Here is a 16,824-nt window from a genome sequence, read left to right as displayed (position 1 = left end):
ATAGCACGTGTGGGGTGATGTCAGGGCATAACCAATCCAGGAGGTTCAGCAGGACATAAGCAATCCAGGAGGTTCAGCAGGACATAAGCAATCCAGGAGGTTCCTGGAATGCGTTGATGCTAACTTCCTTCTCCAAGTGATAGAGGAGCCAGCGAGGAGAGGGGCCATGCTGGGCCTTGTTCTCCCCAACGAGCGGGGACTGGTGGGGAGTGTGAAGCTCAAGGGCAGCCTTGGCTGCAGTGGCCATGAAATGGTGGAGTTCAAGATCCTTAGGGTAGCGAAGAGGGCACGCAGCAAGCTTGCTACCCTGGGCTTCAGGAGAGCAGACTTTGGCCTCTTCAGGGATCTGCTTGGCAGAGTACCATGGGATAAAGCCCTGGAGAGAAGAGGGGCCCAAGAAAGCTGGTTAATATTCAATGATCACTTCCTCCAAGCTCAGGAGCGATGCATCCCAACAAAGAGCAAGCCAGGTAAGAACACCAGGAGACCTGTATGGATGAACAAGGAGCTCCTGGACAAGCTCAAACAGAAAAAGGAAACCTACAGAGGGTGGAAGCAAGGACAGGTAGGCTGAAAGGAATACAGAGAAACTGTCTGAGCAGCCAGGGATCAGGTTAGGAAAGCCAAAGCCCTGATAGAATTAAATCTGGCCAGAGAATTCAAGGGCAACAAGAAAAGCTTCTATAGGTACGTCAGTGATTAAAGGAAGACTAGGGAAAATGTGGGCTCTCCTTGGAACAAAATGGGAGACGTGGTTACCCGGGACATGGGGAAGGCTGAGGTACTCAATGACTTTTTTCCCCTCAGTCTTAACCAGCAAGGGCTTCACCCACACTGCCCAAGGGACAGAAGGCAAAGGCAGGGACTGGAAGAATGAAGAACTGTCCACTGTAGGAGAAGATCAGGTTTGAGACCATCTAAGAAACTTGAAGGTGCAGAAGTCCACGGGACCAGATGAGATGCATCTGCAGGTCCTGAGGGAATTGGCGGATGAAGTGGCTAAGACACTATCCATCATATTTGAGAAGGTGTGTCAGTCTGATGAAGTTCCCACTGTCTGGGAAAGGGGAAGTGTAACCCCCCATTTTTAAAAAGGGAACAAAGGAAGATCCAGGGAACTACAGACCAGTCAGTTTCATCTCTGTGCCCCATCAAGATCACACAGCAGATCCTCCTGGAAACTATGTGGAAGGCACATGGAAAATAAGGAGGTGATTGATGACAGCCAACACGGCTTCACTAAGGGCAAAACATGTCTAACAAATTTGTCGGCTTTCTGCGATGTGGTTACAGCACTGATGGGTAAGGGAAGAGCAACTGGTAACATCTACCCAGACTTGTGCAAAGCATTTGACACTGTCCTGCATGACATCCTTGTCTCCCAATCGGAGAGACATGGACCTGAGGGATGGACCATTCGGTGGATGAGGCACTGGCTGGATGGTCACACTCCAAGAGTTGAGGTCAACAGCTCAATGTCCGAGTGGAGAGCAGTGATGAGTGGTGTTCCCCAGGGGTCAGTGTTGGGACCAGCACTGTTTAACATCTTTGCTGCGGGACATGAACAGTGGGATCGAGGGCAACCTCAGCAAGTTCACTGATGACACCGAGCTGTGTGGTGGGTGACACACAGGAGGGCAGGGATGGCATCCAGAGGGACCCTGACAGGCTGGAGAGGTGGGACCAGGCAAACCTCCTGGAGTTCAACAAGGCCAAGTGCAAGGTCCTGCCCATGGGTCAGGGCAATCCCCAGCACAAATCCAGGCTGGGTGAGGGGTGGCTGGAGAGCAGCCCCAAGGAGAGGGACTGGGGGGTTTGGTGGGGGGAAAACTGCCCGTGAGCCAGCACCGTGCGCTCGCAGCCCAGAACCCACCCGTGCCCTGGGCTGCAGCCAGAGCAGGGGGGGCAGCAGGGCCAGGGAGGGGATTCTCCCCCTCTGCTCCGCTCTGGGGAGACCCCCCTGCAGTGCTGGGGCCAGCTCGGGGGCCCCCAACAGCAGAAGGACACGGAGCTGCTCGAGCGGGGCCAGAGGAGGCCACAAAGATGCTGGGGGGGCTGGAGCAGCTCCCCTGGGGGGCCGGGCTGAGAGAGTTGGGGGGGTTCAGTCTGGAGAAGAGAAGGCTCCGGGGAGCCCTTCGAGCGGCCTCCCAGGGCTTAAAGGGGGGACAGGAGAGGTGGGGAGGGACTCTGGATCGGGAGGTGGGGATGGGACATGGGGTGATGGTTTTGCACTGAAAAAGGGCAGATTTAGATGAGATCTAAGGCAGAAATCCTTCCCTGTGCGGGGGGTGAGGCGCTGGCCCAGGGTGCCCAGAGCAGCTGTGGCTGTCCCCTCCCTGGAAGGGTTCAAGGCCGGGTTGGATGGGGCTGGGAGCCCCCTGGGCTGGGGGAAGGGGCCCTGCCCGGGGCAGGAGGGTGGCACTGGGGGGGCTTTAAGGTCCGTTCCGACCCAAACCACCCTGTGATTCTATGTATGTATTATCTTTGTAAAAGGTAAGAGTGTAAGATTTCAACACAAGCCATTCTGATCAAATCATCAGATGATATAGGAGCAAAAACTACTATAAGTAGATTTACCAAAAAGTGCCAGCAAGGATTGTAGAGCAAAGTGCATGGTCCTCCTATTAGCTTGTTTCCCAGTTTTCAGAATCACCTCCTCTTGGCCAACTTCACAAAGGTCAAAACCTGTAGTGGAATATGGAGCAGAAAATTACACCTCATAGAATGATCCAATGTCTTAAAGAAGTGTGATCTGATTTATAACACAAATAGAACAAAGAGATATGAGATCCTGCAGTGTCCTGGAATGATGACTCTTCACCTACAATGTACAGTTTCTTGGTTTGGTTTTATTAGTATTTAGCAAGCCTTCTCCAGCAGGTGTTGGGAGCTTTATGGTGCTGGACTGTGAACACACACACATAAACAAATCACTCCTGCACAAACTGACAGACAAAATGCACTAGGCAGTACATTTTTAGTTGCAAATTATTTGGAATTGTTGGGGAATGATATACTAACCACATCTCAGGGGACAGTGTCCCACATGTCTCTACCATTCATCATTATTCCGGTTTTCTTACAGAAATGAGTCTGAAGAAGAGCACAGACCTTGGAATTTAGCAAATGAGGGCTGGGCTGCAGGAGTCATGACTGTGTGTAAGAAACGATGCCGGGCTTTTACAAGCTCCTTGAGCAGTCTTCTTGGATGTTTCTTTTGCAGCATTGCCTCTTCCCTGAAATGCCTTTTTACTAACTCTAAGCAAGGTCCAAACCAGAATAAAATCTAGTTTGATAATTTAGTTCTCATTTGTCTTTTCTGCATGATGTAGACCCTAGTACATACTATCACCCTCGAATGTCCTACTCTTGCCGAGTGCACAGGTTTCCCTGCTGAAGGAATGGCTGGTTCACTTCAGGTCGGAGGCCAGAAGCAAACTCAAAAGTACGTATTATGAATGAGAAGGGAACAGGATCCTGAAATAAAAATGCAGGTTAAGCCAACTTGACAGTACCAAGTTGCTTGTCAACCCTGAAATCTACGTTCTGCTGACTCTGGAGATGTTTTGGTGCATGAGAGAAAAATGCACCTTACCACTGGCCAACAGGCGAGCAAAAGAGCTCTGTGCATGTCAGGGACCACATCCAGAGATGCAAAGACCAAACAGCACCCATACAAACAAATCTGAAGCTGTGAGTCCCGTCACTACTTCAAGCCACCACGTGAGACACTAGCAATAGTTTTAGAAAGACAATGGAAAGAAAGTGTTTTCCTACCTAGAGCTGCCAGAAACTCATGACAGCCAGGTAGCCTCCAGAGTTGGACACTGATGGAAACCTGGATTGGTGCAGAGGAGAAATCTTGCTCCTTCTCACCTGCCTGAAGTTGAACCAGGACTTGATGCAGCTGAAGATAACAATAAAAACATTAGCCATTCCTTACAAATCACATCGCTGCTTTTCTGACAGTCACAGCTAAGGAAATGCACTGCAAACATCCCTTGCCCTGTACACCCATTTATTCAGCTGCTGCTCCTGAACAGAACAGTGAGATGAAAAGGTCTGGGCAGAGGAACAGTTCAGGGACAGCAACAATGGACAAACTTGAACAGCAGCAAAGGTAGGGACAGAACCGCAGTGAGAGCTGTGGGGTGTGGGCAGTGGAAACGGAGCAAGAGGGAAGCACAGCAGGAATATCTTTGAAGTGAAAGAAAAGGAAAGAGATACTTTGGGGCTGCTTACAGAAACATAGTAAAGTCCATTTCATGACTGAGCCATGCTCCTTATTGCAAATCCCAAGAAACTCATTCTCAGCATTTAACTGGGCAGAACAAGTCATATGACACCATGGAAGACTTTCCTAATACCTCCATGGCCTCCAGGAAAGAAGTTTCTCAACTGTGCCCAAGGGACAGGAGTAGCAAAGTAGAGAAAAAAAACGTGTTTATAAAGATCTGACACAGATTAAGGTGCCAGGATCCCACATAGTTCAAAAACACAGCCAGGGCAGGAAGGATGGAAAGTCATTTATCAGGAACCAGCTAACCTCAGGACCACTCATCTCTTACAACCCACAAAAGTTTACATAGTTTTTTTTCCACAGTGGCACCATGGAGCAAATTTCAGGCCCGAAAGCAGGTTGAAGACACTATGCAGCACAGGGAAATGGGCCTGCAGTGACCAAGGCATTTTATCCTGCACAGCAGTGTCATTCCCCAGTGCATGTAATACTCACCATTCCCACCACATTTTTAACAGCCTTCGGGCAGCGGATAACAAGAAAGGAAAAGAGAAGAGAAAAGAAAGAAAGAACACAGGTTATTCTGTGCTACAAAATGCCTGTGATTGGGAACCCTGCAGTGACACATCCACATGCAAACCAACATCCTGACTGCAAGATGCTCTATCCAGAGAAAGAAGGGAGCAATGGAAATGGCTTGAGCTGTGAATCAGGAGCTGAACAGTGTGGGAACAGGCAGCTGGAATCTGGGAGTGCCCAGCTCATTACAGTCAACTCAGACACTTAGCAGGCAGATACTCAGGCCAACCCACATTCTGGCAGAAGACTGAACATAAAACAAGCCCTTCTCTTGTTTTCTCTGGGATACATTATTGGCACTTAATGCAGTCAGGAGTTCCTAACTTTTCCTTGTACATGCAGTAGTACAGAAGTTCTCTTTTGTGGTTCCTGCCTTCTGTTTTGCACTAAAAATAAGCATTTTCTATTCAGAGCAAAAGATCAGGCTCCCTGCCTTGCTGCTTCACTAACACCAAGAGCACCTGCTCTCTTACGACGCTTATTACCCATATGGGAAAGAGTAAGCGACACCCACTGACTGAACTGTCGGTCATTATGCTTCAGTTTTGAACAGTCTTCTCTCCTTTGGGACAAGCAGAGCCCTAGCTGCTCACCAACTGAACTGCTGAGAGAAAAGAGGGGAAAAAAGCAAGTAACCGCAGAGCAAGGGAGAGTTAAGCTGAAAAACCTTAACTTGTAACTGGATAGACTCTTGTGAAAAAGAAAATTCTGCCTGGGGTTTGGCAACAGAAGAACATTTGCAAAAACAATGCAATACCTCTGCCAATATTTATTGCATGGAGCAGCTGAAGAAATGGTGAGTGCATCTTTTGTTAGCTGTGTGCAGCCATCTGAATGTTTTTCCTTGGGTGATTTAATAATCTGAGGCAAGAAGACAATCGTGAAGTAATTTCACAGACACTGTAACACATTCTGATCTATAGGAATGTTGTCTTCTACTCATCACATCCCTTCGACTCCGGGCCTCCCTCTGGTGGCAATGAGGAAAAAATAATCCTGCTATTCAACCACACAAGCCTCAGGCACTGACAAAAGAGCCAAGGCAAGAAAGCAAAATGCCATAGAGGACAAGCCACTAGAAATATCTCATGTGCTACTGTAGATCATAACAAGAAATCCTTTCCTTGAAGCGGACTTAGTCTAATGGATTGGCAAAGCAGGCTTCTCAGTGGATAACAGCAACGCTGGGGCTCTTACTTTGTGCAGAGAGACTCAACGTGACAGAATGAAGGGAAGCCCTCTGAAGCTACACAGAGATAATCCCAGCTATCCACTGCGGTACTTCCCTAGAACACTTCTGCATGAGGAAAGGGGAAAAGAAAGCGAGCTACATTCCCATTCGCTATGTGCAGTGTGTTCATTTACTAAAGCAGACAAATGATCAAGATAAACCTCATTAGAGGAACAAACAAGACAGTAAGAAACGTGTAATGGAAAGCCAGCCAGCCTGGTGGCACAGAGAAAGGTTAGGCTAGGTATGCTAGAAAGACTGGGGAGAGGGAGGAATGTGAAGGGGGTTGGGGGGAGCAGGGAGGAGTCCCATAGCCACGGGTGGCACTGCCTTTCTCTTAAAGGCTGTGAATCCCTTCAGGAGAGCTGTGAGCATGCACACCAGGAGAAGCACAGGCTCAGTAAATTTTCTGGCAGACCTTATATTGTTCGAAGTCAATTTTACTTTGGGACTTTGGTAATTATAGTGGACAAAGACCAGCCAACACGGGCCCTAGACAAGATGGCCAAATAGCAATTAGTGGTTCTGCCATTCATTTCCCATATTTTGCTTCCCCCTCAGTGCAGTAGGTCCCACGTTTTCACTTCTGTCACTGAACAGGGAGACCCAAGGCCATGCAGACCAGTAACATACCTGCATTTTTTTCTTCTGGACACAGACTTTCCTTCACACAAACAGGCAACTTTAGAATTTCAAGCCTGAAGTCTCCTAGCAAGCTCTGGGTTGATACACCAGGGCATAAACTATTCTGTGCATTTCTGAATTTACTGACCTGGGAAGAACCATTTGGAAACTGGTACTGGAGGAAAACCTCCCAACTCACCCTGTTGATAAGCTGTTCTCCTGTTTCTGAAGCTGTGATAAGTTTACAAAGTGCCTGAAGTGCAGGGTTAGGCAAACCTGAAAAATACCAGCAGAAACAGGGATTGCTCAGTATCTGTTTCTTCACTGCTAGAAATGCAACAACCTGAACAGAACACAAACTTGGCTAATTCCTAAAATCTCGCCTCCACATCACAGAAGCAGCAGCAATTTCCAGAAAGCAAAAGGTTTTCCCACTTTGCATCGGATTATGCATCTTCTGACTGAGAGCTGGGAGAAAGGAATAGTCCCATCATTTTTCACAAATACTGGACCCAGTGGTAAATGATTCCCATCTATGACAAAATTTTCAGTAAACGTTTACTTCTAGAACTTCTGTCCTGTTAAACTCTTCGATTTCACTGATGTAAAACAGAACTGTTTTACAGGCTTGCATCAGAGAAAGGCTGGGAAAGGTTGATGACTGCTTGGACAGAATCCATAGCTTCTTACCTAGGAGGGACTGTATGGTGGTGCTGCACTGCTGTAGCCGGTCACCAGGGTCAGAGGTTGGGAAGAAGACTGCTGCTGGGAGGCCACTGGCTGGAGGGTCCAACCGAAATCCTACTGCAGTGAGTAGTGCCTGCCAGCCTGGAATGCCACCAACTTTATTCTCCACGCTTTGTTGGGAGGTATACATGGAGTTGTGCTGCCCATTCTGGATTCGCTGCAATGATTTCTCCACCTTTGGGGAAAATATAGCATTGGCTTATTTCATAAGAGATTTTTACTAACCGCCTCTTTTTACACAGCGGAGAGGCAGGAGCAGCAGGTTGAGACACAGCAAACCCAATGCTGAGCCTGGCCTCTCTGACACAGAAGGATGTTAGTGCCCTTGAAAACAGAGGCTCCAGTAGCTCAGCACTCACAGCTGTAAAGTCATTGTGATGAGTGTCAATATTCCGTGGGATACCGGGGAAAGTAATGCCACAGGAAACTAAGTACCACTTTGATCGTGATAGTTTCCCATAAGCCTGGCAGCTGCATTTCTCTCCGAAAGATGGCTCACATTCAGGTTCCAGTCTCTCACATAGACTACTTATTAGCAGGCAAGAGTCTGCAGCTATATGGTAAACAGTAAAGAGATGTGCGTCCACAAAACCCAGCAACTGGGATGACTAGCCATATTCACAGGTTTCCATCATCTTATGAATACTCCACATTCTTGTGGGACCACAGAAGACACGTTGGAAAGACAAGTATTAAAAGTCATGAGAGATTATTCTAGCCATCTGGCAGTTTGGCTTCAGTCCTGCTGCTCCCCACAACAGGCGACTGGCACATATGGGGACAAAAGTGCCTCTTATCTTCCAAGTATGCAAAGAGACAGCAGTCACTGTGCTCTCCATCTCCACGACTGCAATGTTTATAGCTATTTTCCTTGTAGAAACAATTAACCCCAGTGATTATCTCATTTTTAAAGCAGAGACCCAATTCAATAGCTAATGCAAACCAGATGGGTCTGGGGAGGATTTTGTCACAATGCAATGTAAGACTTTGCTTATTTTGCCTTCTTTTGCTCTGGACACTTCATCAGGTGTCCCAGTGTTTTCACACTGTTCCAGAGTTTTCACAAGAGACTACCTTATGGTAAGGGAGAAGGGTTGAAGGCATATATTCAGGTGGGAATAGCTACACAACAGGATGTTTCTCTTCCCGTTCATCATTTACAGATGCATACCCACAGGTAATGTGATCTCACAACTACATGGGCTGCAATGCCCCTCCCTGTGCCTGCTGTGTGAGGTAGGGTCTCCTTTCTCTTACCAGATGTAGCAGGACACGCAGAGCATCTCGTGCCCTTTCAGGGTGCTGCAGAATCTCAGTCAGGGCCTGTCCTACGAGCGAAGAAGGGCTGTTCAGCTTCATATCACTCCCAATAAGCATGAAGCCTGCAGGATTCAGAGCAAGAGACTCAATCTCCTTTTGTTATAGAAAATGTTCCAAACACAAGCAGGTATCCTCTGCCCTCTTGGACTAATGGAATGATGCTTTACTGCACCCTGCAGAGTGATATTCTTTTCTCAGAGCAGCTGCCCACTCCCTGCCCGGTCCCACAGACTGAACTTCCAGAAAGCTTCTAGTTGCTTCTTACTGTCCTCCTCTATTAAATTAATAGTGTTTTCCTGTTCAAGCAAGTGGAAAAACACTGTATTGCAGCTGAACTTGTCCTAGCACGCTCTATGTCTCCTTTACAGCAGCAGAAGTCAATAGATGCTGAACAGTGATTGCAGAAACAGAACTCTGAAAACTGAGAGCATTCCTTGTCTCAGTCAGAAACCTGTCTTAACTTACGCACCACCTAAATGCTAGATACTCCAAAAGTCAGCACAAGGAGCTCTGCCCTCCCTTTCTCATCCATTGCAGTGAGGTATGTGGCTGCCCACCCTTGCTCTGATGAAGAGTCAAAGGTGAAAATCAGGGATTGTGTGTAATGAAGTCACTTACATACCATGGAAGGGGCAGTACTGTCACAGCCTGAGTAGCTGGAAGCCTCTACTTCGTGGTGGTGCCAAGCACCAGTCCACGCTCATGCTGTTTTGCCTAGGAAGCAGTCACTTATTTTAAAATGCTCTTTTCTTTTGAGGCAGAAAAATCTTGGAAGGAAAGTAAAATACAAACTGAACTGTGCACTGTAACCTAAACTCAGTTCCCATCTGGTATTGTTTGAATCATGTCCTAACGCTGAACTCAACATGCCTGAAATCACTCTGCCAGACTAACTCCAAGTGCTCTTTTTAACAAGCTCTAGTGAGTTTCTTGCTCCTCCAGTTACACAGAGTTTACATTAAAGACATACTCACAACAGCTTCCTGATCTAAAAAACATGGTACTGCTGCCTGGGCAAAAAAAATCAATTTGGGGAAATGCCTGCAGCTTTCAAAAAACAGGACTTGTGTTGGGAAAAAAAATGCAGGTTATTTGTACATATCCCTGTAACAACACTGTTGAACTCCAAGACTCCCTTTCTGAGTCTCAACTCACACATCTAACTGAGAGGGAGCAAGCATCAGCACTCCACCACAGAGCTTACACTGCTTAGAAATTTCCAGTGGAAGTAAGGGAAACCTTTCTCCTAAAAGGACCAAAGGAGTAAGTCCTACAAGGTTTATATCACAGAAATCATAGCTACTGGTTGCTGCTGCAACTTCTAGGAGTACTACTCTTGCCTCCTTAATAGAATTTCACTAAATTCTCAGTGAGAAGTTTCTGTAAATTTGCTCCAGCTAACTCCATCCCAAGTACACAAGAAAACGTGACCCTACAGATTCCAAACACAGGAATGAGTTATTGTATAGCACGTTATTTCTTTCCAGTCATGAAACCATTGTGATGAAACACACTTCACGTCACAATTGATGTAAATTATATCAAATCCATAACCCACTTATACATGGTAGAACACTGATGCTTTCCGTGGCACTGACATTCAGCCACACTCGGTTGAATCAGGGTCTGAAACACAGGGACTGAATTCTGGGAGAGCACAGGGCACAACCTATTCCCAACTACCTGCTAGCACTGCTCCTTGCTTAACTCAAACAATTTGTCATAAGAGAGCTTTGTAGAAACCCCATCTTATTTGTCAAAATGAGCAGATTCTTCCTACCTGCCCAGTTGGACGGATGCGAGAACTGCTTGCTGCTCTGTACAGTTTTCATTGCTTCTCCAAGGGCTGCACTGGCTTTCATCCCATTTAAGAGGGAGGAATAGAAGGCATGCACAAACATTTTGGAAGCAGCCACAGGAACAGGCCAGAGTGACACTAGGACACACTGAGCCCCAGCAGCCAGGAATGCTCTTGTCAAGCCAATGACTCCATCAGCAGTGACTTTGCTGTTGGATTCTTGGTAAGAGCCAAGAACCACCAATTTGACAGGAAGCCGCAGATCCAGGACATCAGCTGCTGTAAGCAGAAACTCCTGAAGAGGAGGGCAGTCAGAGATGCTCTCCACATCACTGGCATCATCCTGCATCCGAAGGGATTCTGGGATTGTGTAGGGGTTCCCAAAAGAACTCTTGCTGCTGGCTGGATTGCTGTCAGTGTTGGGTGTCAGGACCAAAGCAGCCAGTTTCCAGGAGACATGGGTTGCAAAGTGGACACATTCTGCCTGAGTGAGGGCACTCATGACCCTCTCTTTTGTTGCTGCACTGCCAACTAAGGGCTGGCAGCCAAGTAACTCAGACACCATATATGCTTCCTCTTCTGCAGAGGGCATAGGTCCCCATAGCCACCGGTCCATAACTGCTGAAGGGAGTTTGGGATTTCCTATGACAGCTGCCATTGAGGTAGAACTGGAGTAAGCAGGAGTATTCTTCCTCACATGGGACTACAGAGAGAAAGAGAAAACGGGGTTCAAAGACCTGTTCGTTACGGTGCTGGTAATAAATGATCCTGTCTCCTTGGCTCTAAACAGAAGTCTGGTTGTCATAATTACAAAAAAACTTTGCATTTCTTTAGTTTCTTCCATTTAACTAGCCCAAGGAACATCTCCACTTGAGTCCAGTCAGAATTTCTATCCCCACATCTTGGGTGAACAGGTAGATACGAACAAAAAGCAACAGACTTAGCCCAGGTCCCTCTGAGAGCTGTAGCAGAGCTAAAAGCATAAAGAAGATCCCAGCTTCCCACCTTCTGGAAAGACTACTTGTAATCACTCACTGGTTTCTCACACCTGTTTTTCAAGGATCAGCATCATCACTGCTGCAGCATGGTGCTGCATGCAACCGATTACTGGGGCCCAATACTGAACAGAAAAGCCCAATTCTCACAGCAGTAATGCTGACAAGGTTCTGACCCTTCTGCTCCTCCAGTGACCGTGTTTAATCCAGTGCAAGTCAAGACATGCAGCAGAACACTGCTCGGCAAGAGCAGATGTGACTTAGGGCATTCTCCCTGGAGACCTGGGCCTTAGAAATGCTGCTGCCAAACATAAGCATGAAGATACTTCTGCAGGATTTGCCTGTGGTATTCACTTTGCCTTAGAGCTTCAGTGTCATAAGACATTAGTGGCCTTCTCCACACCGAAAGCTAGAATGTAGGTAAACATACCAGAAATACAATAGGACAGTGAGCTTGCCAAGGAAGCTCAGTATAAATCATAAACACCTACATTTCTGCAGTCTGCCATGTAGTTCCACACCCCAAGACATGTTATCCTTTAGACAAGGCTATCCAAATGATCCATTCCCCTTGTCCTTCCTGGCATGCCTGGGGATGTGATTTTGTGCTGCAGGAACTACATCAGAATCTACTACACAGCTGCGGTGCTCAACATGCTCGTCAGAGCTGGGAGGGCCTGGGGAGGCTGGCACATTTGTGATTTCTATTCTTGTGTCTGGTGTAATAGGACAGAGCTGCTGCTTCTCTAGCATGTATAGGAACCTGCACCCCACAGGAGAGGCTCTATAAGGCATTGTCAGACCTTGGAGCTGGGATTCAGTGACTGGATGGACGGCACTGCAATGAGGCTGAAGCGCTCATAGAGGTACTCATTGGAGGAACTGCCCTTCAGGAGAGCAAAAGGAATGAGGTACAGTTCTCCCTCCAGAACCAGTATCAGCTGGCGATGGCGGCCAACAGGCCCACTGGAATGCATCAAACCCTGAAAAGAAAAGAGAGAGAATCAGTTGGGCCCTTTCACTCCATCAGTGCCCCAGCCTGCGCTTTCCAAGCACCAGGCTCTAGGTCTGACGCCATGCCAGGTTTGGAAATAGCCACGTCAGAATTACGCACCGCGTGAACACGGATGCGGTGAGGGGTGAATGCACACTGGCACCGGACGGATCGACACAGCAGGACTGTCGCTCGCCTGTGCACAAACAATCCCGCTGCGGTGACGGAGCCCTGAGCGCGCTGACACGCTCTACAGATCTCGGCTGTCATGCTCAGCCTCACCACAGTACAGCAACTCCTCCTGCTCCAACGTGAAATCTTTGTTAACCCCAACCACCTACGTCTTGTCAATATTATTATCACCTAATCCTCTGAAAGACAATATTCTTCCTGATACTGAGTTTCTAAATAGCAATTTGCTGTATAAGAGCAAATGACCTACAGACAGATTGTGTCTGTGAACTGCGCTTTAAGACACTTGACATTGTAATCAACCCAGAGTTACAAACAGGTCTAAACAGAAAGTATCTTATGGATGGAGAAATGAGACAGAGAGATTAATATCATGCAGCAGGGCAGAAAAAGTGGCAGCTGCTCCTGGTCCCACGTAACTGTGTGATTTTCACTCTTATTTATCTAGCGTATTGTAAAAATAACTAGTCATCGCCCCAGGAAAGAGTGACTTCGAAGCACTGACATTTGCTCCAGCTGAAACACTTGCAGCGCAAAAAAGGAAAGTCTAAAGGACTCTCATGTAAAATGGCAGTAAATTTCTAAGCAGTTCTACACCTTTAAGCTAAAGTAGCAGCCATAGCTTGGCCTAGCAAATAAACCATTCATATGAAGATGAAACTTTTAGCACAAGCTTGGATGAGACCAAGTCCTCAACTTGACAGTTTTGGAGATAACCAGTTCAACTAGTGTTGCTCTGTTTCTGTCTAGATTGCTGATGTTCCCAAAGGCAAGCTAACTTCGCAGTGCTCACTGCCGGATGGAGACAAGGATCTAGGATGCAGGACTAGATCCTTGTCTCTAGATTCTCAGTTCTTTTGAGAATTTTCATTTTAAGCCCTTTTAATTGCCATCAGATGTAGCAAACATCTGTTTTGACAGGAGAAAAACAGCTAACTCAGATTGCTCAGCAAATACAGACAAAACTGCTGGACTCTATTCCAAGTGGATTTCTGAACTAGCTTCCAATGCCTCCAAACATTACCTCTCCCTGATGCAAATGCTGGGGCTTCAATAGAACTGCAGTAAAGGAAGTATATTTTTCAAACACATGGCTTACATTTCATAAATAATAAACACCAAAACCTCGGAGATGCTAGCTAGATACCTTCTTCTTGGAAGAAATATCATCCACGTTCTACGTCTTTTCTGTTATTTATCAACTATCACTCCCTTTGACATCTCTGCTTTAGAGCACACTTATTTCAACTGAGTCCCCATTTCACAGAGGAGAGAAGAATCTTCTTTCTTTCACTGCCAACAGTGAGCTACTACTGTGAAATGTCTAATGGAAACACAGACTTTTGAAACAAGAGAGGTGCAGAAGTAATGCCGGAAAATCCTGAAGTGCGCACATCAGATATTAGGTAGTGCAACAGAAAGAGATATTGTGCATTTTGAGGGTGAATATTACTACGTGTGTGAAGTTTTATATATAGAGTTCAGACAAATGCACCCTGGTCCTGACACACAATTCTTCGTCTCCACCTTGCTCGGGGTCTGTCTGGAGCAGACTTCCAGACTGCACTGTGATGCACTGACAGCTGATGATTAATTTGAGATATACTGATCCCATCTCACTAGCAATCAAAGAATAACAGGCTTTTGCAGTCAGTCTCAAGCTTTAGTTCTCAGGCAGCAGCAAAGATGAATGAACATTTCTAAAGAAATAGAAAAATCAGTCCAGCAGTCTCCTCCAAAGGGAGTCTTGAGCAAGTCAGAAACACCAAAAACCAGGTCAGCTATGAGGGAGGATGTCAAACAGTGAAGAGTTGAAGCGAGACAACGAGGTGCTTTTAAAGGCTTCTTGCCATTTGAAGCGGGAACAGAACTGCTCCAGGGTAAGAAAATTTTCATTTAAAATGAGTTAAAAATAGTTGCTGACCTCTTGCTGTTTCTCCTGTCCTTTTTACAGCTCTGGAGCTCACACTGCCCCACAGACTGCAGGCAGAGATGCAGGGCAGCTGCTGACACGCAGCAGGCTCTGGAGCCTTCCTGTGACCCACCTCTGCTGCGTCCTGACACGTTGTTCACAACCCCAGCAGCCCCAACAGACACCCCCGCCCCGGGTGAACCAGCACACCTGCTCTGCAGCTAAATTCACCAGCTTCCATTCAGCTGTGCCTCTCTTCTGCAGCTGACAAGCAGCAGCTTCCCACCAGGGCAGTTGTTGCTTTCCAGAAATGTCTTGGGGTTTTTTTTGTTTGTTTGTTTGTTTTTAATACATATTCCATTTTACTTACTGCTCCAGGAGCTTTAACTGTCAGCAACACAATCAGAGCATCTGAGCCACAGTGACATGTGCCTAGCAGAATTTTTAATTTGTATGTAAAACCCCTAGAGTTAAATAATTTTTTCCCTCATGATGCTGCATGAGCACTACAGAAACAGAAATAAAACTAAGAGGATCGTTTGCGATTCGTATGACTCCAAGAATTAATTTTAGGGTGAGTTCTAACAAAAACATAATCTCTTCAGTGAGGAAAAGGAGAAAAGCATGAACTGTCAAGCACAGGAACATGTGCTCTACTTCACAGCAACGATACCAGCTACACTGGTGATCTGTCATGAAGGTGGAAAAGTCTCTGGTCAGTCACTCACGGGGTCAGGTCACAGCTGCTGGCTTGGACGGGTCCCTCACCTGCAGCTAGTGTCACTTTAATTGGAAGTTTCCATTATAATGGGACTGCCAAACTACACAGAAGACCTGAACAGCACCTTCTTAGAAAGTGGCCAGTAAGGACCCTGTACCTGCTAATTCTGTGCTCTCTGAAAGCCCTGCAAAGCCCTACAGTACCTCACAGGAGCCAGCTTTGGGCCTCAGACAACCAAATCTGCCAAGCAGTGCCCAACCACAGTGTGTCCTCACCGGGAAGGAGAAAAAGGCTCCTGGGGCTTCCCATGAGAATTTCCTCCTGGTCTGTCTTACCTATTTACAGTAGGTGTAGGCAGGCACTAAACTCCCAGGTGAAGCTTCTTCGAGAATGTTGTAGAAGATGACAGAGAAAACCCATAAGTGGGGCTGATCTCCTCACCCCGCAAAGAGGATGCATGTGCCACCTCTAGAGCAGGTGGCCCTGCTCCCCAAGATTCATGTTGTGACTGTGGGATGTCAGGATGACAGAGATAACAAAGGCTCAGGCTCACAAAGGTTATGCCTCCGCAGTAGAGGTGACCTCGGCAGACAAGATTAAAGCGTCCAAATAGCCTTTAAAGTAACCCCAGGTAGGGCTGGCTTTCCCTCTCACGTGACAGAATCATGACATTTTGATCTGTTCGTTCAGTTGGATACAAATTGAGAAAAGACTAATTCTTGACTGAGGGACTTTACCTCTTCTAGCTAGAGATACCACACGATAGAGATAGGACTTTTTAATTCATCTTGCCATTGCTCCACAAGACTGGAACCCGGGGCAGCGCTGCCGCTCCTGGCATCCCACAGGGTCCGGGCAGGGCTGCTGCAGGCCACTGCACCACACAGATCCCCTTTGCTTCTGCATTCACCCTGTGATCACCAGCCCGGGACGATGCCGGGGCCTGCGCCCTGCACCCCGGCACAGCACCGCCATGGGCAGAGCAGGGTCTGACTGGGCTGAGCACTGGGACGCCGGCAGCGAGCCACGCAGGCTGCTGAGCGCCTGCCCAGCCCCAGCAGCAGCTCCCACCCGCTGCTGCTGGCACGCACTGGGAGCACATCCATCTCCCTGGAAAAGCACCAACCCCTGGGATGGAGGGAGACCCGGGCCCGGCTTGCCCGGCTGCCGGCGCAGCACTGTTCAGCAGTGGGAGGCGTAGGGTGGGCCAGTGGTGCTCCTGGGCTTCCAGCACTGGTTTTTCTATCCCCTGACCTATTTGTCCCTAGACAGAGCTGCTGAGTTTAGTATTAGTGAATTAAGGATACACTTCCTGCTCAAGTTCATCAAAAGCATTGTACTTTGGCAGCTGACTGCAAGTGGTATCAACAGCAACATCCCCTGTTTCCACCTCCCAACACACCCAGTCTCACCGTCCGGGAGGACCACGTGAAAACCACCACGCCTCAGACACAATCCCCAAGCTGCCTAT

At 47.5% G+C, this 16,824-nt stretch overlaps 1 protein-coding gene across 4 annotated transcripts in view; it reads right to left on the bottom strand.

Moving 5' to 3' along the window:
• The window catches only part of TTC28 (tetratricopeptide repeat domain 28), a 196,713-nt gene that overhangs the window by 5,808 nt on the left and 174,081 nt on the right, over positions 1–16,824 (bottom strand). For 3 of the 4 annotated variants that reach the window (XM_032992901.2, XM_042805056.1, XM_042805057.1), the window contains 8 exons: positions 12,338–12,517; positions 10,522–11,242; positions 8,679–8,803; positions 7,365–7,596; positions 6,874–6,950; positions 4,736–4,759; positions 3,778–3,907; positions 2,578–2,685 (listed from right to left, as the gene is read on the bottom strand). In XM_032992901.2, coding sequence (XP_032848792.2) covers positions 2,578–2,685; positions 3,778–3,907; positions 4,736–4,759; positions 6,874–6,950; positions 7,365–7,596; positions 8,679–8,803; positions 10,522–11,242; positions 12,338–12,517 — 1,597 coding nt within the window. The remainder of the gene's footprint in view (positions 1–2,577; positions 2,686–3,777; positions 3,908–4,735; positions 4,760–6,873; positions 6,951–7,364; positions 7,597–8,678; positions 8,804–10,521; positions 11,243–12,337; positions 12,518–16,824) is intronic. The other variant, XM_042805055.1, reaches the window with a different exon arrangement.

This window comes from Tyto alba, unplaced genomic scaffold (genome assembly GCF_018691265.1).
Source record: "Tyto alba isolate M040663 unplaced genomic scaffold, T.alba_DEE_v4.0 Super-Scaffold_44, whole genome shotgun sequence".
NCBI classification, from domain to species: Eukaryota; Metazoa; Chordata; class Aves; order Strigiformes; family Tytonidae; genus Tyto; species Tyto alba.
This window is presented reverse-complemented; position numbering and strand designations above follow the sequence as displayed.